This window comes from Oryctolagus cuniculus, chromosome 13 (assembly GCF_964237555.1).
Source record: "Oryctolagus cuniculus chromosome 13, mOryCun1.1, whole genome shotgun sequence".
In the NCBI taxonomy this organism is placed as follows: Eukaryota; Metazoa; Chordata; class Mammalia; order Lagomorpha; family Leporidae; genus Oryctolagus; species Oryctolagus cuniculus.
In genome coordinates, this window is record NC_091444.1 from 107,360,527 (window position 1) to 107,384,581 (window position 24,055).

Consider the following 24,055-nt stretch of genomic DNA (forward strand, 5'->3'; position numbering starts at 1 on the left):
TCAATCTTATATTTGGTTTCACTAAGATTCAAACTGACCATAAATTACTAGCCAGATTCTTTTCTAAGTAATAAATGCATACACAAGTTGCAGTGAAATCTTGAGCCAAAAAGGAATTTTATGCAGCAGGCATCCTATAAGGAAAACAATGGAAGTTAAAATTCCTCTTAATGGTAACACAGGTCTTTCTAACAATTAACAGAAAATGTACATGCCAAAAGCCAGAAACCACAGAAGGAATATCTAAAAGCAGCTTGTCCAAAATTTCATGTTAATTTTCATTTCTGACCTAAAACAATTCTTCAAAAAAAATCAGAATATTCTTTTTAAAATGGTTAAATTTCATTTATTGGAAAAGCAGAGAGAGAAAGACAGAGATAGAGAGATCTCTCATCCACTGGTTCACGTGCCAAATGCCTGCAACTGGGGCTCAGTCAAACAGAAGCTGGGAGCCTGAATCTCCATCCAGGTCTCCCAGGCAGGGGTCCAGGTAACTGAGCCACCACCTGGGGAACAGAGCCAGGATTAGAACCCAGGCACTCTGAGATGTAGCTGGTCTACATGGCATTGTAAGCGCTATGCCAGATCCCCGTCCTAGAACAACTCTTTACCAGAATGTCTATGAAACAAACCACAATTTGTTTAAATTATTTTATCATATTTCTCCTACCAATCACTTGGTATGAGTCTAAAGAATACTCACTTAGCACAAACAACCTTGAAAAAACAGAATAATAAATAAAATGTGGTATATACAAGCAATCGAGTACTATTCAGTCAGAAAAGGAAGGGAAATGGTAGGGATTGGGCATTTGCCTACTGGTTAAGACGCCTGGGTCCCCAACACGGTGGTACTGGTATAAGCACCTGGGTCCAAGACCTCTGAGCCCGGCTTCCTGCTAACACAGACCCTCGCAGCAGCAGGTGACGGCGCCAGCACTTGGTTCACTGCCATCCACTGGGAGACCTGGGCTGAGTCGCAACTCCTGGCTTCAGCCTGGCCAGTCCCAGCCATTGCGGGCATTTGGGCAGGGCATCCTCAGAGAGCAGGGCCCTCTCTCTCTCTCTCTATCTCTCTCATATCTGCTGTCTCACTCAAATATGGACACGGAGTTTCAGCTTTGGAGGTGTATTTCATTATTTTACAACACTGCAGATGGACTGAACACTACTCAACAGTATACACTTAAACATGGTTAAGATGGTATATTTTGTCGGGTTTTTGTTTTTCTTTTTACAAAACTATGCTAAAAAGTAACTATGGCCTCAAATTTGGTGGATGTGATAATGAACGCTTGCTTCTCATCAGGAAAAAACTCAACAAACAGACTGCACTGAAACGGCATCATCTAAAAAGATGTAACTCTGAAGCTCTGGACACTCCTGGACTTCTGGCCCCAGAATTACAAGTAAATGAACAGAATGCCAGGAGTTCACGTGGAAATGATTCCTAATTCATCAAAATGGACAAAATGCAAATTTCCTGCCCATGCTGCCACCCTCACTCCTCCTTCCTTTCTCATTCTTTTAACTTTTAAAATAACAGGCTTTCAGTTTATTTTATAATCATAAGCCTAACCCTACATTAATTCAACAAACAGGAAGAAGAAAAAAACACTGTTCCTCAACAGTAGAGACAGGGCTGCACACAATACAAAGAACTCTTTTTCTAAATTTTTTTAATTTTTTTTACAGAGTTAGACAATGAGAGAGAGAGAGACAGAGAAAGGTCTTCCTTCCGTTGGTTCACCCCCAAAATGGCCGGTGTGCTGCGCCAATGTGAAGCCAGGAGCCAGGTGTTTCCTCCTGGTTTCCCATGCGGGTTCAGGGTCCAAGCACTTGGGCCATCCTCCACTGCCTTCCCGGGCCACAGCAGAGAGCTGGACTGGAAGAGGAGCAACCGGGACCAGAACATGATGGCCACATGGGATGCTGGCGCCGCAGGCAGAGGATCAACCAAGTGAGCCATGGCGCCAGCCAATCCTTAAGATTTTTCAGTGCCAGCTCAATAGAGCTCACAATTAATAAAGTCTATGCATTAGGCTCCTAAAGTGACATTCAATCTTATTCATAAAATCTGGAACCTAGGTATAAATTATATTTGAGATTATCTGGGCCAAAATGGTCTGAAGGACCATTAAATGTTGTCAAATCTCTTAAAGAAGTACTTAAATTTAGGAGCATAAAACTTAATTTAAAATAAGCTCAAGACATCCTATTGGGAAAACTTTATTTTTGAAACAGCTATAAATTAGCTTTTATTCCATGTAACCTCTGGAGGCCCATTAAGCATAGTAAGCAGATTTATGTTGCTTTAGAATGGATTCCTAAAACAACGTACTTTTAAGCCAGCATAAGCCACTTCACCTTAAAGCCTCATTAATACTGAAGCGGATTACTGTAACAATAAAAACATGTTCATTGCATATTGACTATGCTTGCATCTCACATAAAACATCTCATTTAATTTAATCTATGAAATTAGTATTGGTAGGCGTTGTGGCGTAGCAGATAGACACTGCCTACGACGTCGGCATCCTCTATGAGTGCCAGTTTGTGTCCTAGCTACTCCACTTCCAATCTAGCTCCCTGCTAAGGCCTAGGAAAAGCAGCAGAAGATGGCCCAAGTGCTTGTGTCCTGCCACCAACATGGGGGAGACACAGATAAAGCTCCTGGCTCCTAGCTTTGGCCTGGCTCAGCCCCACCACTGCAGCCACCAGGGGAGTAACCAGCAGATAGAAGCTCTCACTCTATCTGTGTCCCTTCCTCTCTGTAACTCTGACTTTCAAACAAATGAATATTTACAAAGGAAAGCAAACAATGACCAAATAATTCAGTCTTTTTTAAAGATTTTTATTTATTTATTTGACAGGTAGAGTTACAGACAGTGTGAGAGAGAAGAGGTCTTCCCTCCGTTGGTTCACTCCCCTAAATGGCCACTACGGCCGGTGCTGTGCCGATCCGAAGCCAGGAGCCAGGAGCCTCCTCCCAGTCTCCCATGTGGGTGGAGGGCCCAAGCCCTTGGGCCATCCTCCACTGCTAACCCAAGCCACAGCAAAGAGCTGGACTGAAAGAGGAGCAACATGGACTAGAACCTGGCGCTCATATGGGATGCTGGCGCTGCAGGCGGAGGATTAACCAAGTGAGCCATGGCGCCAGCCCCAAATAATTCAGTCTTAATACTTAAAACCATAAAATTAAGACTACTATGTCTCTGATATGGAAATACTAAATAATACTAAATACTAGATACAGAATATTAAGAACACCTCATACCGCACTACCTTTAAGTAAACAAACCAAACGAAATTCAAACTGAGTATAAATTAGGGCTCCTTTTCCGACACCAAGTACCAATCAAGAAACAAGCCCTTTGAGAAGACAGACAAAAGCTCGGAGCAGGAAGACCTGGGGAACCAACTGTGCCGGCAGGACTCGCTGTGGCATGCACGGCGTACCTGGTAACGGACACACCTCGAGTCGTCTGCTCTGAGGGCCTCCCCCTGCGTGCTGAACACTGCAGGCAGGCTTTCCTCTCCCAGGCTTTTTGGAAAACCACTGGAGTTTTATCTCCAATAGGGCTCAGAAAATTCACATTCTGAAGAGTACTTTGAAGAACTTGTCATAATTATACAGTAACATGAAAATTCCCCAAAGCCTCTGTGTTTTCCACAGGGCTTTATAATCAAAACAGCCTGGTACTTGCACAAAAACAGAGGGATAGACAGTGGAACAGAATAGAAACCCCAGAAATCAATGCAAGCATGTGCAACCAACTTACATTTGACCAAGGAGCTAAAACCATTCCCTGGACCAAGGACAGGCTCTTCAGTAAATGGTGCTGGGAAAACTGGATTTCCACATGCAGAAGTATGAAGCAGGACCCCTACCTTACACCTTACACAGAAATCCATTCAAAGTGGATTGAAGACCTAAACCTATGACCTGATACCATCAAATTATTAGAGAACACTGGGGAAACTCTGCAAGACATTGACACAGGAAAAGAGTTCTTGGAAAAGACCCCAGAGGCACAGGCAACCAAAGCCAAAATTAACAAATGGGATCACATCAAATTGGGAAGCTTCTGTACTGCAAAAGAAACAGTCAGGAAAGTGAAGAGGCAACTGACAGAATGGGAAAAATTGTTTGCAAACCATGCAACTGATAAAGGATTAATAACCACAATATATAAAGAGATCAAGAAACTCAACAACAACAAAGCAAACAACCCAGTTAACAAATGGGCAAAGGACTTAAACAGACATTTTTCAAAAGAGGAAATCCAAATGGCCAACAGACACATGAAAAAACCCTCAGGATCACTAGCCATCAGGGAAATGCAACGCAAAAAAAAAAAAAAAAAATGAGGTTTCACCTCACCACAGTTAGAATGGCTCTCATACAGGAATCAACAAACAACAAATGCTGGCAAGGATGTAGGGAAAAAGGTACCCTAATCCACTGTTGGTGGGAATGTAACTGTTAAAGCCACTATGGAAGACAGTATGGAGATATCTCAGAAATCTGAATATAGTCCTACCATATGACCCAGCCACCCCACTCCTGGGAATTTACCCAAGGGAAATGAAATTGGTAAATAAGAGTTTTCTGTACCCCCATGTTTATTGCAGCTCAATTCACAATAGCTAAGACATGGAATCAACCTAAATGCCCATCAACTGAAGGCTTGATAAAGAAAATATGGGATATGTAACTCTATAGAATACTATAGAGGCCGGCACCGTGGCTCAATAGGCTAATTATCCGCCTTGCAGTGCCGGCACCCCGGGTTCTAGTCCCGGTCGGGGCGCCAGATTCTGTCCCAGTTTCCCCTCTTCCAGGCCAGCCCTCTGCTGTGGCCCGGGAGTGCAGTGGAGGATGGCCCAAGTCCTTGGGCCCTGCACCTGCATGGGAGACCAGGAAAAGCACCTGGCTCCTGGCTTCGGATCAGCGCCATGCGCCAGCCGCAGCACACTGCCACAGCGGCCATTGGAGGGTGAACCAACGGCAAAGGAAGCCCTTTCTCTCTGTCTCTGTCTCTCTCTCTCACTGTCCACTCTGCCTGTCAAAAAAAAAAAAATACTATAGAACAGTAAATATATATATATATACATATATATATATATATATAATCCAGACATTTGCAACAAAATGGATGAATCTAGAAAACATCATACTTAGTGAAATAAGCAGACCCAAAGGGACAAATATCATACGTTCTCCCTGATCTGTGAGAACTAACAGAGCACCTAAAAGTCAATCTGTAGAAGTGAAATTGACACTTTGAAAAGCAGTGACTTGAAATGCCGTTGTCTTGACTGTTAAGGAAAAATTTTCTTATTTGTTTGTTTTTTTCTCTTCCTTCTTTTTTTTAAGATTTTATTTATCTATTTGAAAGGTAGAGTTACAGACAATGAGAGGGAGAGACAGAGAGAAAGGTCTTCCATCTGTTGGTTTACTCCCCAAATGGCCATAATGGCTAGAGCTGCGCCAATCCAAAGCCAGGAACCAGGTGCTTCCTCCTTTCTCCCACCCGGGTGCAGGGGCCCAAGGACTTGAGCCATCCTCCACTGCCTTCCCAGCCATAGCAGAGAGCTAGATGGGAAGAAGAGCAGCAGGGACTAGAACCGGTGCCTATATGGGATACTGGCGCTGCAGGCAGAGGATTAACCCACTGTGCCACCACACCGGCCCCATCTCTTCCTTCTTAATACCATTGGTTGAACTCTTTACTTAACACAGAATTAATCGTATGTGTATCAAGTCAAGTGAAAATATATCCCAGTAAAAAATAAGAGTGGGAATAAGAGAGGGAGGAGCTATATAGTTCTGCATACATTACTATGGTCATACTTCTAAGGGTACAGCTAAAAACTTGCCATGTACTCCAAATCCCATTAATCTGGGTGGTAGTAATGCCATCCTAAGTGTTAAAGTGATCATATTAAGTATTAAATTGATGATACAGATAAGATTAAGTGTTAAGGGGATCACATAAATAAGGCCAAGAGTCTGGTAATAACAATACATAGAATTGCACTTGATCTTAGCCAAAAGGTCGAGAAGTGATCACAATACATAGAATTAAAAAGGAGAGAATGTTCCAACATGGGAAGCAACCCACATAGCAAACTCATAGAATGAAAATCATTATAAATAGCACTCTGGCCTCAGAATCAGCCCTTAAGGCATTCTGGTCTGGCTGAAAAGCCTATCGGAGCATTTCAGGCATGGAAAGCCAAGACAATGTGGCAAAAAAAAAAAAAAATGTCCTACATGAAGCATCTTGGTGGGTGAGGCTGCAGTAGAAATAAGGGGCCATCAAAGAAGTATGCACTTTTCTCTGAATGGAGGACAGAACTTGCAGTTTGTTTATGGCCGTGCCTAATACTGACGGAGACTGTGGACTCAAAAGGCTTCCATAGCCTTGGCAGCTCATGTCAAGAGCCTCAGGTGATCACTGACATCATACCTAAGATTGTTAATTGTTAAATTAACAACAGGAGTCACTGTGCACTTACTCCCCATGTAGGACCTCTGTCCTCAATGAGTTGAACTATGAGAATTAACTGTAAAACTTGTTCTCAAACAGTTTTTACATTTTGTGTATATGTGTACAAATTGTTGAAATCATTAATTAGTACAGAGTTGGTCTTCTGTGAATAAAGTCAATTGAAACGAATCTTAATAGGGAATGGAAGAGGGAGGAAGAGTGGGGTGGGAGTAGTTGTGGGAGGGCGGTATGATGGGAAGAATCTCTATATTTCTAAAGTTGTACTTAGGAAATTTGTACTCATTAAATAAAAGGTTTCTTTGGAAAAAAATAAATAAATAACTCAACATGATTCACACCACATTCAATGGACAGATATGTTGCCCACCTATTATCAATGCAAATGGGCCAGTGATGTAAGTGGGCTAATCCTCCTCCTGTGACACCAGTGTCCCACATGGGCACAGTTCACCTATTAGCAATACAAATGTTGCTGGGCCAGTGCTGTGGTATGACAGGCTAATCCTCCTCCTGTGGCACCGGTATCCCACATGGGTGTGATTTGTGTCCGGCTGCTCCTCTTCCAATCCAGCTCTCTGCTTATGGCTTGGAAAAGTAGTAGAGATGGCCCAAGTGCTTGGGCTCCTGTACCCACGTGGGAGACCTGGAAGAAGCTCCTGGCTCCTCACTTCGCATTGGCCCAGCTCTGGCCAATGCGTCCATTTGGGGAGTGAACCAGTGGATGGGAGACCTCTCTTTCTCTCTCTCTCTTTCTCTCCATCTTTCAGATAAATAAACAAAATATTAAAAAAAAAGTGTGTGTGTGTGTGTGTGTGTGTGTGGTTCAGTTTTTGATAATCATCTACATCCTTTCTGGTCCTCCTGAGGACCAAGAAGATGGAGTTTGGGCAGAGCTAGAGAATGAGAACAGCCATGCCAAGTTTCCACTGGATCAAGAAATTTACAGCTTATCCTCCCCCATGCACCGTCTCCAGGTCTCCTACTGCTCGCAAGGCCTGTTCTTTGCAGAATGTGGGCCTCCAGCATGCAAGGGATGAGAAAGGAGATCAGTGAGCACGGCCTCCGAACAGCACTTCCTGGTGGCTCTGACTGCTCCCACCATGCCTCCTGGTTTCCAGAAACACAGTTCCTGGAGGAGGGTGAACCTCACACCAGAACAGATGCTCTTCCGCCAGTGTGCTGACCCTGACGGTCTCCACAGTGTGCCTCCAGTGCTGACTCTGCCGCTCCTACCTTTCCCTTCTCTTTGTGCCCGTCCTGAACGCTGGCCATTTACAGAGGACGCTGGCCACTTACAGAGGATGCTGGCCATTTACAGAGGACGCTGGCCATTTACAGAGGAGAGCTGCTCGGCCTTCAGAGTGGAGGTGTCAGTCTCAAGCCCCCGGGGCTGCTCTGTCAGCAATCCGGCAAAGCCTTCCCAGGGGCCCCGGCTGCATTACCTCACCCCCAGACTTCCAGAGCAGCACGACTAATCCCAGGAGACTCAGCCAGCTGTAAGGCCTCACGTGGCTGTCAGTGCGAAGCACACACTGTGAGATACAGAGCAAATGTGCGTACTCTGCACCACTGCACCAAGGCATCACACCTGCCTTTACGAAGCACGATGACGTATGGTCACGTAAGAAAATCACTGTACTTTGTAAGACTTGCATGCCCAGAAGTAAAGAGAAGCAAAATGGCACGATGCCTGAGACATGCAGAGCTGTTTGAACGACTTCAAAGAAAAAAGTAGATGAGGCAAGTGTTATGAAATCTTGGTGATTATTAAGTCAGTACACACATGAGATCACTGCTCCACTCCCACGCATGTTGGAAACCTTTCACAATGAAAGTTCTCACTTCCTACTACTCATGAAAGAGTATTTCCAGTGGATCTAACTGTAACCATTTCTAAAGTACTTGTCTATACAGCATTTTGGCTTTTTATCACTTTGAAAAGAGTTTCTTCCTGGTTTGGTTACCTAAAATAGATTCTGCAACTTTTTTTTTTTTTTTTTTTTTTTTTTTTTTTTTGACAGGCAGAGTTAGACAGTGAGAGAGAGAGAGACAGAGAGAAAGGTCTTCCTTCCGTTGGTTCACCCCGCAAATGGCTGCTAATGGCTGGTGTGTTGCGGCCGGCGCGCTGTGCCGATCCGAAGCCAGGAGCCAGGTGCTTCTCCTGGTCTCCATGCAGGTGCAGGGCCCAAGGACCTGGGCCATCCACTGCACTCCCGGGCCACAGCAGAGAGCTGGACTGGAACAGGAGCGACCGGGACAGAATCCGGCAGCCCAATCAGGATTAGAACCCGGTGTGCCGGCGCCGCAGGCGGAGGGTTAGCCTAGTGAGCCGTAGCAACGGCCGATTCTGCAATTTATTACCAAGAGTTTTCCAGAGTCAGGTGGAATTTCATCTCATATGTCAACATATACACTTAATAAATAAGATACCAGCTTCAATTAAAAATAAATTAACATAAAAATAATACAGATAAGAATTCCAAGTCACAACACTTAACCCGCAATTATTCTGCCACTCTAGGGTTTGTGAATCACAACTTCTGCTTCTAACTTCTGGACTTCACTTCCCCACAGGAGAGCAAGGCTTCATCTCTCAGCGGGAAGTTAAGAAGAGGGAAGCGCCAGCCTTCCTGGGTGCACTACTGCCTCCCCTCCAGCCCCCAGCAGAACACAGGTCCCCGGGCCAGGAGCAAGCTCCGTCCTCTCAGGTCTTGGCACACAGGATGATTTCACAGCACTCTGGGCTCACAGCAGCTCTGGGCGGGCCAGGGCAGCCAGGACTACTATCAGTGGAAGACACTAGGCACAGGGGAAACCCACGGAATCTTCTGGTCACAGCTCCTTCCTCCCCCTGTCTAATGATTAGTTCACCTTGTAGATGACGTGGGACAGGCAGGTAGGTAGTGTAGGTCTGCTGAGCTGGAAGCTGCTACAAGCCACCAGGTATATTTCTACTCTTCTATCTGTAGGTCAGAAAGCCCTGTTTCCCAGGAAGCCTCTGGGACTTAACTGCGGGGAGGTGGGGGAAAGCAGCAATGAAGTATGGATATTAAGCTCCAGCGGAACTCGTGCAGGGGCCATATGATTCCCAGGGGGCCTCACACCTGTAAAGGCACTGCCCCCACTTCCTCAAAGAGGCCAACAGCTGGGAGGGGCTCTCTCTTTCTCCTGGAACACGGATGGAGGCTGCCCGATGTCTGTCTGCCCTCCTCCACCTCTCCTCTCCGAGCAGTCTTCTGGTCCCCTGCCCACTCACGACAGGTATTTCTCTGTGTTCACCTGCGTATGCGCGCCTGCACTTAGAACGCTTGTCTAGGTGTGAGGCCAAGCCTGGAGTGGACGTGGAGTGAGTCAACCCAGGCCCACATCGCAGAGCCAAGGGAACTGCAGTGCTCCAGATTCCTCCTGATGCAAGACTGAACCTAAACCTAAGGCACCAGGGAGTTTACGACCCTCAGGTTCAAAGAAAATGAGACGAGTGCCAGCAAGAAGAGAGAGAGAGAGGAAGGGAGAGAGGGAGAGGGGGAGGGAGAGGGGGAGAGGGAGGGAGAGAGACAGAGGGAGAGAGAGAGGGAGATGGGGGGGGAGAGACTGACTGAGGGAGAGGGAAAGATCTTCCATTAACTGTTTCACTCCCCCAAAGGCCACACAGCTGGGTCTGGCCAGAAGCCAAGAGCCAACTCCATCTGAGTCTCCCTGATGCGGGTGTCAGGGGCCCAGGCACTTGGGCTATCTTCCACTGCCCTCCCATGTGCATTAACAGGAAGCTGGACTGGAAGTGGAGCAGCCAGGACTCAAGGCAGCACTCTGTTATGGGATGCTGGCATCACAACTAGTGGTTTAACCTGCTGGGCCACAACGCCAGCCCCCAGTTCTCACTCTGTCTCACAAACCCATCTTTCTCTATTATTTCGCAGACAGATCTCTTGAATTTCTGTATTTCTTCTCCTCTTATTTAATCCACAAACTACTAAAATAAAACCCTGTTTCTATCCATTGACTCCAATTCCAAAACCTCACAAATCCAAGGCTTCTTTTCAGACTGCTTGACCTCTTAGCAATTTCCAAGGCTCACAGAGCATGACGCGGGGCCGTCCTTAGACCTGGGCTCCACTGTGCTGGCGACCCAGGCAGAAGCCTGGGAAAGGCGTGCACCAAGTTAGCCAGCCAGGACCCAAAGCGCAAGATTCCACTACAACTTCAGACTGGATTCAAGACCAACATACACATACTTCCCATCCTGCTGTATTCTGTTTTCACAGGCAGAAAAGACTAAAGGGGATGCAGCAAAATGTCGACTGTTAACTCCCCGTTCTTATATTCTTTTTAATAATATTTTATTAACTTTTACGGTAAAAGTGTTTGTCTTCGGGCAGCAGCCACATGGGGCTCTCAGAGACAGCCTCCAGGACAGGGGGTGTGTACCCGCAGCCTGAAGAGGAAAGGAGAGCGCTAGCAAGAGCCAAGACAGGCCTCCCGTTCCCCCTGCCGCGGGGCCCTCTTCCGTGTCCCTTCCAAACACTGCGCACACCTGACCTCCGTGCTGCACAGGACGCTGGGGCCCCTGGTGCTCGCTCGGTGGATGTGGACCTCCAGTCCCACCCCGGCGTGGCTACTAGTATCCTAAACTCGGTGAGAATTCAGGCACAGGACACTCTCTGAAACGTGCACGATCCCCACTCGCCCCCACGACCAGCTCTGCACCGCACCTGCCTGAGCTGTGTGTCTCCCTATGACCAGCTCCACACCGCACCTGCTCAAGCTGTGTGCCTCGCTATGACCAGCTCTGCACCGCACCTGCCTGAGCTGTGTGCCCCGCTTTCCCTCCACCTGCAATGCGCCCCCTACCCTTTCCCTCCACACTCCTACTCAAACGAGACCTCTTGCAAAAGGAACATATTGGCTTTTATTACACACTTTTACAGTACTTCTAATAGCTAGGAACATCAGAGCTCTATCAGTTGGGAGCCAGCAACTCTCCCAAATAATAATTTGATTCCATATTACATGAGGTTTTAGCTTTTCCTTCACACAGCGGTGGTGGGAACGGTAGTGAAAGAGGGGCAGTCCTAAGTATCAGTCATGAGCAAAAAGTGACGAGAACACAAATCTTCAGTGTGAATCAGGAAGAGTGACTGACAACCAGGGAGCTGGGAGATAGAAGGCCAACTGCAAGGAAACAGGATATGCACAGAATTCCACTCAACAGATGGAGCTCCCACACTGCCTGCTCCCACAGATGGAACTCCCACACTGCCTGTGCCCACAGATGGAACTCCCACACTGCCTGTGCCCACAGATGGAGCTCCCACACTGCCTGCTCCCACAGATGGAGCTCCCACACTGCCTGTGCCCACAGATGGAACTCCCACACTGCCTGTGCCCACAGATGGAACTCCCACACTGCCTGCTCCCACAGATGGAACTCCCACACTGCCTGTGCCCACAGATGGAGCTCCCACACTGCCTGCTCCCACAGATGGAGCTCCCACACCGCCTGTGCCCACAGATGGAGCTCCCACACTGCCTGCTCCCACAGATGGAACTCCCACACTGCCTGTGCCCACAGATGGAGCTCCCACACTGCCTGCTCCCACAGATGGAACTCCCACACTGCCTGCGCCCACAGATGGAGCTCCCACACTGCCTGTGCCCACAGATGGAGCTCCCACACTGCCTGTGCCCACAGATGGAGCTCCCACACTGCCTGTGCCCACAGATGGAGCTCCCACACTGCCTGTGCCCACAGATGGAATCCCACACTGCCTGTGCCCACAGATGGAACTCCCACACTGCCTGTGCCCACAGATGGAATCCCACACTGCCTGTGCCCACAGATGGACCTCCCACACTGCCTGTGCCCACAGATGGAATCCCACACTGCCTGTGCCCACAGATGGAACTCCCACACTGCCTGTGCCCACAGATGGAACTCCCACACTGCCTGTGCCCACAGATGGAACTCCCACACTGCCTGTGCCCACAGATGGAATCCCACACTGCCTGTGCCCACAGATGGAACTCCCACACTGCCTGTGCCCACAGATGGAACTCCCACACTGCCTGTGCCCACAGATGGAACTCCCACACTGCCTGCTCCCACAGATGGAATCCCACACTGCCTGTGCCCACAGATGGAATCCCACACTGCCTGTGCCCACAGATGGAATCCCACACTGCCTGTGCCCACAGATGGAGCTCCCACACTGCCTGCTCCCACAGATGGAGCTCCCACACTGCCTGTGCCCACAGATGGAATCCCACACTGCCTGCTCCCACAGATGGAACTCCCACACTGCCTGCGCCCACAGATGGAACTCCCACACAGCCTGTGCCCACAGATGGAACTCCCACACTGCCTGTGCCCACAGATGGAGCTCCCACACTGCCTGCTCCCACAGATGGAGCTCCCACACTGCCTGTGCCCACAGATGGAACTCCCACACTGCCTGTGCCCACAGATGGAACTCCCACACTGCCTGTGCCCACAGATGGAGCTCCCACACTGCCTGCTCCCACAGATGGAGCTCCCACACTGCCTGTGCCCACAGATGGAGCTCCCACACTGCCTGTGCCCACAGATGGACCTCCCACACGGCCTGTGCCCACAGATGGAGCTCCCACACTGCCTGTGCCACAGATGGAACTCCCACACTGCCTGTGCCCACAGATGGAACTCCCACACTGCCTGTGCCCACAGATGGAACTCCCACACTGCCTGCTCCCACAGATGGAGCTCCCACACTGCCTGTGCCCACAGATGGAGCTCCCACACTGCCTGCTCCCACAGATGGAACTCCCACACTGCCTGTGCCCACAGATGGAACTCCCACACTGCCTGCTCCCACAGATGGAACTCCCACACCGCCTGCGCCCACAGATGGAACTCCCACACTGCCTGCTCCCACAGATGGAACTCCCACACTGCCTGGGCCCACAGATGGAACTCCCACACTGCCTGTGCCCACAGATGGAACTCCCACGCTGCCTGTGCCCACAGATGGAACTCCCACACTGCCTGTGCCCACAGATGGAGCTCCCACACTGCCTGTGCCCACAGAGAGAACTCCCACACTGCCTGTGCCCACAGATGGAACTCCCACACTGCCTGTGCCCACAGATGGAACTCCCACACTGCCTGTGCCCACAGATGGAGCTCCCACACTGCCTGTGCCCACAGATGGAGCTCCCACACTGCCTGCTCCCACAGATGGAACTCCCACACTGCCTGTGCCCACAGATGGAACTCCCACACTGCCTGTGCCCACAGATGGAGCTCCCACACTGCCTGTGCCCACAGATGGAGCTCCCACACTGCCTGTGCCCACAGAGAGAACTCCCACACTGCCTGTGCCCACAGATGGAACTCCCACACTGCCTGTGCCCACAGATGGAGCTCCCACACTGCCTGTGCCCACAGATGGAGCTCCCACACTGCCTGTGCCCACAGATGGAACTCCCACACTGCCTGTGCCCACAGATGGAGCTCCCACACTGCCTGTGCCCACAGATGGAACTCCCACACTGCCTGCGCCCACAGATGGAACTCCCACACTGCCTGTGCCCACAGATGGAACTCCCACACTGCCTGTGCCCACAGATGGAATCCCACACTGCCTGTGCCCACAGATGGAACTCCCACACTGCCTGTGCCCACAGATGGAGCTCCCACGCTGCCTGTGCCCACAGATGGAACTCCCACACTGCCTGTGCCCACAGATGGAGCTCCCACACTGCCTGTGCCCACAGAGAGAACTCCCACACTGCCTGTGCCCACAGATGGAACTCCCACACTGCCTGTGCCCACAGATGGAGCTCCCACACTGCCTGTGCCCACAGAGAGAACTCCCACACTGCCTGTGCCCACAGATGGAGCTCCCACACTGCCTGCGCCCACAGATGGAACTCCCACACTGCCTGCTCCCACAGATGGAGCTCCCACACTGCCTGTGCCCACAGATGGAGCTCCCACACTGCCTGCCTGCGCCTACCTGAGCTAACGCGGGGACTGAGCTCTGCCCAGGCCGAGGCTGTGCGTGGGCGGATGTGCTCCCAGCCCCGGAATCTGCCACACTTCCATCCTGCTGAGATGCAACTGTTTCCATGGTCATTTGTCTGAAAAACACAGTGAAAAGGAAGAGTATGAAGGCCCTGAGGAATTTGGAACTAATGAAAATCCCATTTTACCTTGCTTTCTGAGAGCCATTTCTGACATCTACTTGTACTCTTATTTTTTCAAGTAAGTTCAGTGGCAGAATCCTAAGCCTCCAAACGAAGGGACCTCTCTGCTCCCTGGATATGGACACTTCCAAGGGAACACTGCGAATGTCTATGGGAATTAGCTGGTTTCAAAACTTAAAACAAAAAAGCTTAAAATAAAGTTTGATAATTACTGTAAGCCTTCTGTTCAGTGTGAATGAATACAAATCCAGCTTTCTATTTGACGAGATAGGTCTAAATATGATTCTCAAGGCCGACACACTTGCTTTATATTATGATGCAATGTGATAATCTCAGTTGTGCCACCGTATAAAAACGCGTCTTGCTAGCACCGACCACTTTCTGATGAACAAGCCTTGAGTATCAGCCAGGTGACCATTTGTCCTGCAGCTCCCCAGTTATTTAAAGAGAATCTAATTCTTCCAGTAAAAGCTTCTTTTTTTTTTTTCTTTTTTTTTTGACAGGAAGAGTTAGACAGTGAGACAGAGAGACAGAAAAAGTTCTTCCTTCCATTGGCTCACCCCCCAATGGCCGCTACGACCAGCATGTTGTGTCGATCCAAAGCCAGGAGCCAGGTGCTTCTCCTGGTCTCCCATGGGGTGCAGGGCCCAAGCACTTGGGCCATCCTCCACTGCACTCCCGGGCCACAGCAGAGAGCTGGCCTGGAAGAGGGGCAACTGGGACAGAATCCAACGCCCCAACCAGGACTAGAATCCGGGGTGCCAGCGCCGCAGGCTGAGGATTAGCAAGTGTGCCACGGCGCCGGCCCAAGAAACTTTCAGTGTGATTTTCATTTGCTTATGAATTCCATTTAAGCTAATGACTTCTAAATGGAGTCTCTCAAGAAGGTAAACCATTCTATAATAAATCTTACCCTTTAAAAACTATTTGTTTTATTTATCTGAAAAGCAGTGGGATACATATACAGAGACAGAGAGAAACTGCCCATCTACTGGTTCACTCTCTAAATGTCCTCAACAGCCAGGGCTGGGCCGGGCCAGAAGCACGGAACTCAGTCAGAGTCTCCCATGGGGCGGCAGGGACCCTGGTACTTGAGTTGTCACCCAGGGTGTGCATTCGCAGGAGGACGGAACTGAGAGTGGAGGTAGATCCTGGACCCAGGTCCTGCGAGGAGGGATGTGGTGTCTCAAACACTGCTCCAAGCACCCGCCCCAGTAAACTGTATCCTATTAACAGAAAATACAAAACAGAAACTAAATTAAAATTTTAAAACTTGCTTATAGGAACTGCTCCCTGCTGTAATATATCTTTTCAATTGTCAACAAAATTTGTTTCACCTTAGTGGTCTAAAGGCATGTGTGTGTGTATTAGCCACTCAGAACTTGAATTTGAAGGTCTCACTGTTTCTCCAGATTTAACTGCCATAATCCTGCAGACCCTTCATCCACTGTCACTGAACACCCCCTTTCGCATTTCACTAGCCATTACATGATGCCATTCTCACACCCGTTCACTGCAGGCTACACTAGAATTTAGAGCAATGATACCAAGACAACAGCGTGTAGCCTACCGTGGGAAAATGTCTTTCTTAAATTCTCCCATTCCTTTATCTCTTCCCTTACTACTTCCCAGCGTGGCCTCTCCAACTCCAGCTAAGCCAGGTCATCACAACGCCTCAACCACCAACTCCCGCTACTCTGTCTTTGCTGTGAGCAGCTCCCAGAGACAGCACCTCAGAACATCAGTGCCCAGGACGTGAAAAGCCAATACCTGGGGAGAGGGGGCCAAGCCTTCTAACGTCCCAGATTAAAAGGGCTTCTAGAATAGTGGCCAAACATCACAGGAGCTTGGGAATGCAACTACACCCGAGGAGACGGCTGCAGATGCAGGAGTCAGCATTGTCTTATAGCATCTGACCCTAACACAAACCCCTTTTCCACAAAGCAGGCCGAAGCAGAGTATTTTGGAAACATAAGAAATGCTGCCTTGTACTATTTCTTACACGCTTGTTAACAGATTTCTCAAGATTCTGCCAACAGTTTAACTCTCTCCTCAATGTTTGTAGATAGCAGGGGCTCCCCTAGTAAACTCGGGTCATCTTCCAAGCATTCATTTAGCACTGATATGTGGCAGGCCCTGAAAACACACATGTGCATGCTAACTCCTGGCCCTTGCCCTGAAGGAACCCTCTGACAAGCAGGTGCCTGATTTCTCAAAGTATGGTCCTCGGACAACCTGCATCAGAATCAAAGTGTCTAATCACAAAACGCAGATACTCAGCCTCAACTCCAAACCCACTAAAATCAAATTTCCTGGGGCAATCTAACTTTGCACAGCCAACTGACTTAAGAAACACTTAGCCTATCAGGAGACAAGTAATGAACACAGAGTATCTTCACAAATTATATGAAGCATGTTACGCATGAAATGCGTTGGAAAACCGGAGGGAATGATTAAGTCTGCATGAGGATGGAGTGGATGAAAAGGACTTCCCCAAGCAGAAAAGGAAAGATGGACCACAAGAGGAAAAAAGCTAGTTTGCCTTGAAACAGAACAGCTGACCGGAGCAGACAACCTGAATGAGGCGTGGGGAGGTCTGGATGTGGTGTGGGAGACAGGGTAGCGTTGGTAGAGGTGGCAGGGGATGTGGTGTGGGAGACAGGGTAGCGTTGGTAGACGTGGCAGGTGGATGCGGTGTGGGAGACAGGGTAGCGTTGGCAGACGTGGCAGGGGATGCGGTGTGGGAGACAGGGTAGCGTTGGTAGACGTGCGTGGCAGGTGGAGTTGGATACAATGAACTTAGGGACAGATTGAACACTCCAGAAAGAAACTTTCCACCGAACTCAGACGCCTCCTCTCCTCTGGGTCCTGCAGGATCTATGGAGTTCACCTACGTTGTAGAAGGATGGGCATTTGGTCTGTGCCTCCTGGGATGTCCACATCCCATATCAGGTATCTGGGTTCAAGTCCTGGCCCCACGGCCCCTCCCAGCTTCCTGCTAACGGACATCTGGGGAGGCAGCAAATGATGGGCCAAGTACTCGGGTCCCTGCCATCCACGGGGGAGACCCGGATGGAGTTCTGGTTTCAAAATGTTCCACCCTGGCTGTTTGGGGCATTTGCGGTGTGAAACAGTAGATGAAAAACCTTTCTGTCTCTCTCTCTCTCTTTGCCTTTCAAATAAATAATTATTTTTTAAAAAATTACTTTAAATACCTATTCCATACAAAGTTTTAACAGTTTGATAGCAACATGAAGTTTAGTCAGGAACCAGAAAACAGGCGTCAGCATCGTGGCACAGCAAGGGCCACCACAGGCGACACGGCAGTGAAGCGCTGGTTGAGTCCTGGCTGCTGCACTACAGATCCAGCTCCTTGCTAAAGCAGTGGGAGATGACCCAGTGCCGGGTGCCTGCCATCCACCTGGGAGACCGGGTGGAGCTCCTGGTTCCTTGCTTTGGCCTGGCCCAGCCTTGGCCATTATGGCCATTTGCGGAGAGAACCAGGAGATGGAAAATCTCTGTTTCTCCCTCCTCTCTCCCTGACATTCTGCCTTCCAAATAAACAAAAATAAATCTTTAAAAAAAAAAAATCAGACAATAAGCAAAAGTTACCTGTTGATAAGCAAAAGAAATTCAAACGCTGCTGGGCTGGAAGTCGCTCTCCGGATACTGTCCCGAGGCTCTCACTCCCCTACCCCTAAACTGCCAATACTGCCCCCATTTCTTCACTTCCTGCCCACCCTACCCTGGAACTGCGGCTCCAAAGCTGTCTGGAAAAGGAAACCAATCCATCACCAAGGCCGATGTACATTGTAAGTCCTATCTTGTGCGCTCCCTTAGCATTCAAACTGGTGACACCTTTTTTTTTTTTTAAGAGAACCCCCCCACCCCCTCCCACAAACACTTTTTTATTTATTTTCATTTTATTTGAAATATAGCGAGACAGAGACAAACAGGAAGAGCTCTTCCATCCACGGGTCACTCCCCAGTGCCCATAACAGCCAGCGCTGGGCCGAGCTGAAGCCAGGAGCCTAGAACTCCATCCACATCTGCCACGTGGGCAGCAGGGGCACAAGTACTGGAGGCATCACCCGCTGTCTCCCAGGGTGCACGTTAGCAGGAAACCAGAACCCGGAGCAGAGCCAGGGCTCAAACCCAAGGATGCAGGTATCCCAAGCAGTGCCTTAGCTGCTGCTCCAAACACCCACCCCCATCTTCCTTCAAACCATCTGATGTCCTGGTGCACATCTTCCTATGCTCATCTGCTTCTCTGGCAACGCCTCCATGAGCTACTTGGCAGTGGAGCTGCCTGCTCAGTGTTTATGTAATCTGTAATCTGTACATATTCAGGGCTCCGCTCAGCTTTCTCGCCTCACCCTCCAATCTCTCCTTGCTTTTTATCATCCTTTTCTGTGAAGGTCAACAGGAGTTTTAAGCTGATGACTCTCCAACCTGCCTGCCCAGCCCAGAAGTGTCTCCTGAATTCAAACTCACATAATTGAATTCCTACTTAATGTCTTCACACAGAGGTCCTGCAGGGGTCTCAAACAGTGGATCCGCTCTTCCTCCACACGCAAGTTCCACCTCTGGCGTTCGCACCTCACCACCCTGCCCATGGTTCAGACGGAAACCTGTGTGTCACCCTAACACCGCAGCAGCAGGCCCCAGTGTGATGGCTCCACCTGGACAGAAGTTAAGGGGCTGGTGCTTTGGCGTAGCGGGTAAAGCTGCCCCCTGCCAATGCCGGATCTCACGTGGATGCTGGTTTAAGTCCCAAATGCCTCACTTTGCATCCAGTTCCTAGCTGATGGCCCAAGTGCTTGGGCCCCTGCCACCCACATGGGAGGCCCAGATGAAACTGCTGGTCCCTGGCTTTGGCCTGGCCCAGCCCTGGTCCTTGTGACCATCTGGGGAGTGAACTGGCAGATGGATCTCTTTCTGTAACTCTGATTTTGAAATAAATAAATAAATCTTCTTCTAAAAAGGAGAGAGAAAGAAAGAGAACAGTCAAGTTTCCTTCTTGACATTTCCACTGCCACCACTGCATCTTCCTGGCCCCAATCCAGGACCGGAGTCCTCTTTCTAGATAAAGCACGCACTGCTCAAAACACTCTGAACCTAAAAGTCCTTGATACGTTCCTCTCGACTACACGATAAAATCCAAACTTCTTTAATAATAACTGTAGCTGTAACTACCACTTATTGTTTACCACCACAGGATAAGTACCTAGCAGTTTTGATCCTTGACAATATTATGAGGTAGTATAATGACTTTGTTTAACAATAAGGAAAAGAAGATAGTGGGGTTAAGAATCTGATCATAGGGGCCGGTGCTGTGGTGCAGGTTAAGCCTCCGCCTGCTGAGCTGGAATCCCACGTGGGCCCTGCTAGTGGCCTGGGAAAGCAGAAGATGGCCCAAGTGCTTGGGCCCCCGCAACTGTGTGAGAGACCCAGAGGAAGCTCCTGGCTCCTGGCTTCAGATCAGCCCAGCTCCAGTTGTTGCAGCCATCTGGGGAGTGAACCAGCGAATGGAAGCCCTCTCTCTCTCTCTCTCTGTCCCTCTCTCTCTCTCTCTGTTTCTCTCTCTCTCTCTCGGTAACTCTGCCTCTCAAATAAATATTTTAACAACAACAACCAAAGAGTCTGATCCTAGAAGGCCAGTGTTGTGGAACAGCAGGATAAGCGGCCGCCTGCAGGGCCAGCATCCCATATGGGCACCAGTTCAAGTCCCGGCTGCTCCACTTACAAACCAGCTCCCTGCTTATGTGCCTGGGAAGGCAATGGAGGAGGGCCCAAGAGCTGGGCTCCTGCATGTATGTGGGAGACCTGGAAGAAGCTCCTGGCTCCTGGCTTCAGCCTGGCCCAGCCCTGGCTGTTGTGGCCAACTGGGGAGTGAACCAGTAGATGGGAGATCGATCTCTCTCCCTTTCTCCCTCTCTGTAACTGCCTTTCAAATAAAATAAATCTTGAAGAGGAAAAGTATATAATCTTAACATACAGGTATTATAAACAGCATAACTAGGTTCTAAAGCAAGGTCTTTTTTCTAGAAAAAGTCTGTCTTTCTAATCACCAATCTGTTTCCCAAGGTGACCCTTTACCTCCCACTCCAGCCACTCCACTTCTTTCCATCCTCTGCATTCCAGTCCCCAACAAGCCCTTCTTTCATGCTCACGCCCCACCTCCCCAGCTCTCATCTCTGACATCTCTCCTCCCAGAATGCCTGTCTGACCCACAGTCAAATTCCTACAGGTTTTGTAAGGCCTTGCTCAAGGACAGCATCTTTCAAAACCTACTCTTGGGCAGGATTAGCTATTCTCCCCTGAGCTCCCCAAGCACTCTGTGTGTGCCTCCAGTACAGCACTGGCTTGGCATACAATACACACAGCACTAACACTAATGTCGGCAGCTTCGGGACAGGGTTACGTCTGAGAGTTCCATGTGTTCCCAGTGCCGAGCACAGCAGCCACTTTAAGTGTTCAATCACTCAATCAATCGATTATTCTGGAAGACTATGTCACGGTCAGATATAAGTGTATGAAAATAAGGCTTAGAGAAACGGAGTGTCTGCAAGGCACACGATAGGCAGCCTGCAGGAGATGACAAGGAGGTCTTGCCAGCGACTCAGCCTGAGCCCGAGTATCCCCTCTTCATTCAGAAGCGCTGTGACTTCCACACTGGCTGTACCCGCTGGTGTGATCCCACCGTACCTCCTCCGGCGCTCGGCGCTCGGCGCTCGGCACCTGTCATTCAGTAGAACTTTGATACTCAAACCAGTTTATTTGCAGGTAAAAACCACCTGCAGAAGAGTAAGTCTGACACCAGCAACTTAAAATGTATACCTTATCATTTTCATGAGTCTGTTCTGATCTCTGTCCAGCTGTGCTCCAGTACAACCTTGTAAACCACTAAAAATCCACCCCGGGCTGGCACTCAGGGCAGAGACTCAGCTAGCATTTCAGGGCCTGAGCACCCTGGGCATTCTCAAGCGCTACTGCAGCAGGACCGCAGGACCCAGAACCCGGCTGTAAGTGACGAACCGACAATGTCAATGCACGTCAGCCTTGGCTGCTCGAGTGGGATGATTTTCATGAGTGTAAGAGAAGGAGCCACTAATAGTAATAATCCTGTATTACTATTGCTAAATGCATCTTAGAATACATCTCCCTGGGCCAGCGCTGTGGCTCAATAGGCTAATCCTCCGCCTTGCAGCGCCGGCACGCCAGGTTCTAGTCCCGGTTGGGGCACTGGATTCTGTCCCGGTTGCCCCTCCTCCAGGCCAGCTCTCTGCTGTGGCCAGGGAGTGCAGTGGAGGATGACCCAGGTGCTTGGGCCCTGCACCCACATGGGAGACCAGGAGAAGCACCTGGCTCCTGGCTTTGGATCAGTGCGATGCGCCGGCCGTGGCGGCCATTGGAGGGTAAACCAACGGCAAAAGGAAGACCTTTCTCTCTGTCTCTCTCTCTCTCACTGTCCACTCTGCCTGTCAAAAATAAAAAAAAAAAAAAGGATACATATCCCCAAACTCTTCCTATAACAGCCAAAAGTAAACAGTTATACTAGAACTAATAGCAGTCTTAACATTTCTTAACTATGCACCATTTTAATTTTAAACAATCCTTATTAGAGGGATGAAGAACCAGTTAGCAATTATATGTTATAGAATATTTAAAAATAAATACATATAAGACAATAGAAAACTAAAACAAACATGCAAGTTCATAAGCACTGTATCAGGAAACAAAATACTGGCAAATATTTCAGTCCTCAATTCTAAAGACAGATAAGGAGTTCCTAAAATGTGCATACATATACATATATTTTTTATTTATTTGACAGGTAGAATTATAGACAGTGAGAGAGAGAGAGAGAAAAGGTCTCCCTTCCGTTGGTTCACTTCCCAAATGGCTGCCATGGCCGGCACTGCGCTGATCTGAAGCCAGGAGCCAGGTGCTTCCTCCTGGTCTCCGATGCAGGTGGAGGCCCAATCACCTGGGCCATCCTCCACTGCCCTCCCAGGCCACAGCAGAGAGCTGGACTGGAAGAGGAGCAACCGGGACTAGAACCCAGCACCCACATGGGATGCTGGCACCACAGGCAGAGGATTAACCAAGTGAGCCACGGTACTGGCTCCAAAATGTGCATATATTTAAACTTAACAATTGAGAGCAGTAATATTCTTTTCTTATGAGATTAAATATTTCTTCTGAAATCTCCTGTATATTATTTAGCAAACCTTTTCCCCTTTGATAAAAAAATAAATATTATCCCAAATCACTCTGAATAAGTCAGAACTCAGGGACAGCACTGTGGTATAGCAGGTTAAGCATGGCCTGTGACACCAGCATCCCATATAAGCACTGGAGTCCCAACACCAACATCCCACGAGAGCTGCTCCACCTCCAATCCAGCTCCCTGCCAATGCACCTGTAAAAACAAGAAGATGGCCCAAGTCCTTGGGCCCTCGCATCCATGAGGGAGACCCAGATGAAGCTCCTGGCTTTGGCCTGGTCCAGCCTGGCCATGGTAGCCATTTGGGGAGTGAACCAGCAGATGGAAGATCAATCTCTCTGTGTGTCTCTCCCTTTCTCTCTGTTAACTCTGCCTTCCAAATAAATAAATAAATCTTTAAAAAAAAATTGGGATCCTCCATTAAATGTTTAAAGATTTCTAGGATGAACTATTTTTAGAAGCAGAATTGTATTTGTTACTCAGTTATTTTCTAGAACTATAATAGAATATTTGCATCATAGTATAAATCCTCAAAATACTAAAGTATACTAATACAGTACTATTTGCATAATGCAATTTAGAAAAAGGTAGACAACCTATAACATATTTTCAAAAATTAACACAATTATAGAAACAGAGGCAATTAATAAAAGTTATTTAGACATGCCATGTAAACAAAAGAAAAGCGAGAGGAAAAAGGCAAAGCATTTTAATTTTTATTTATTTAACAGGCAGAGAGACACAGAGATTTCCCATTTGCTGACTCATTTTCCAGACGCTGTCAAACAGCCAGGGCTAGGCCAGGCCAAAGCCAGAGCAGGAACTCCATCTGGGCTTCTTGCAGGGTGGCCGCTGCCTGCTGCCTCCCAGGGTGCCCGTCAGGAGGCAGCTGGGATGGAAAGCTGAGCCTGGACTCAAATCTGGGCACCCCAATAAAGAAGGGGGAGTCCCAAGCAGTGGGTTAACTGCTGCAGCAAATGCCCACCCCAGAAAAATATTTTTTAAGGTTTATGTTATTTATTTGAAAGGCAGAGAGACAGAGACAGAAAGAGAGAGGGAGAGGGAGAGAGAGAGAGAGGGGTCTTCCATCAGTTGATTCACTCTCCAGTGGCTAGAATGGCCCCAG

At 48.8% G+C, this 24,055-nt stretch overlaps 1 protein-coding gene across 24 annotated transcripts in view; it reads right to left on the bottom strand.

The window, feature by feature from the left end:
* Positions 1-24,055, bottom strand: part of CREM (cAMP responsive element modulator) — a 71,224-nt gene that overhangs the window by 34,825 nt on the left and 12,344 nt on the right. For 19 of the 24 annotated variants that reach the window (XM_070056171.1, XM_070056170.1, XM_070056162.1 and 16 more), the window contains one exon: positions 14,510-14,633. The exons of the other annotated variants lie outside the window; for them this stretch is intronic. Coding sequence is in view for 14 of the 19 variants with exons in the window: in XM_070056160.1 (XP_069912261.1) it covers positions 14,510-14,633 (124 nt within the window). In the remaining 5 variants the exon portion in view is untranslated. The remainder of the gene's footprint in view (positions 1-14,509; positions 14,634-24,055) is intronic. 24 annotated transcript variants of the gene reach the window in all.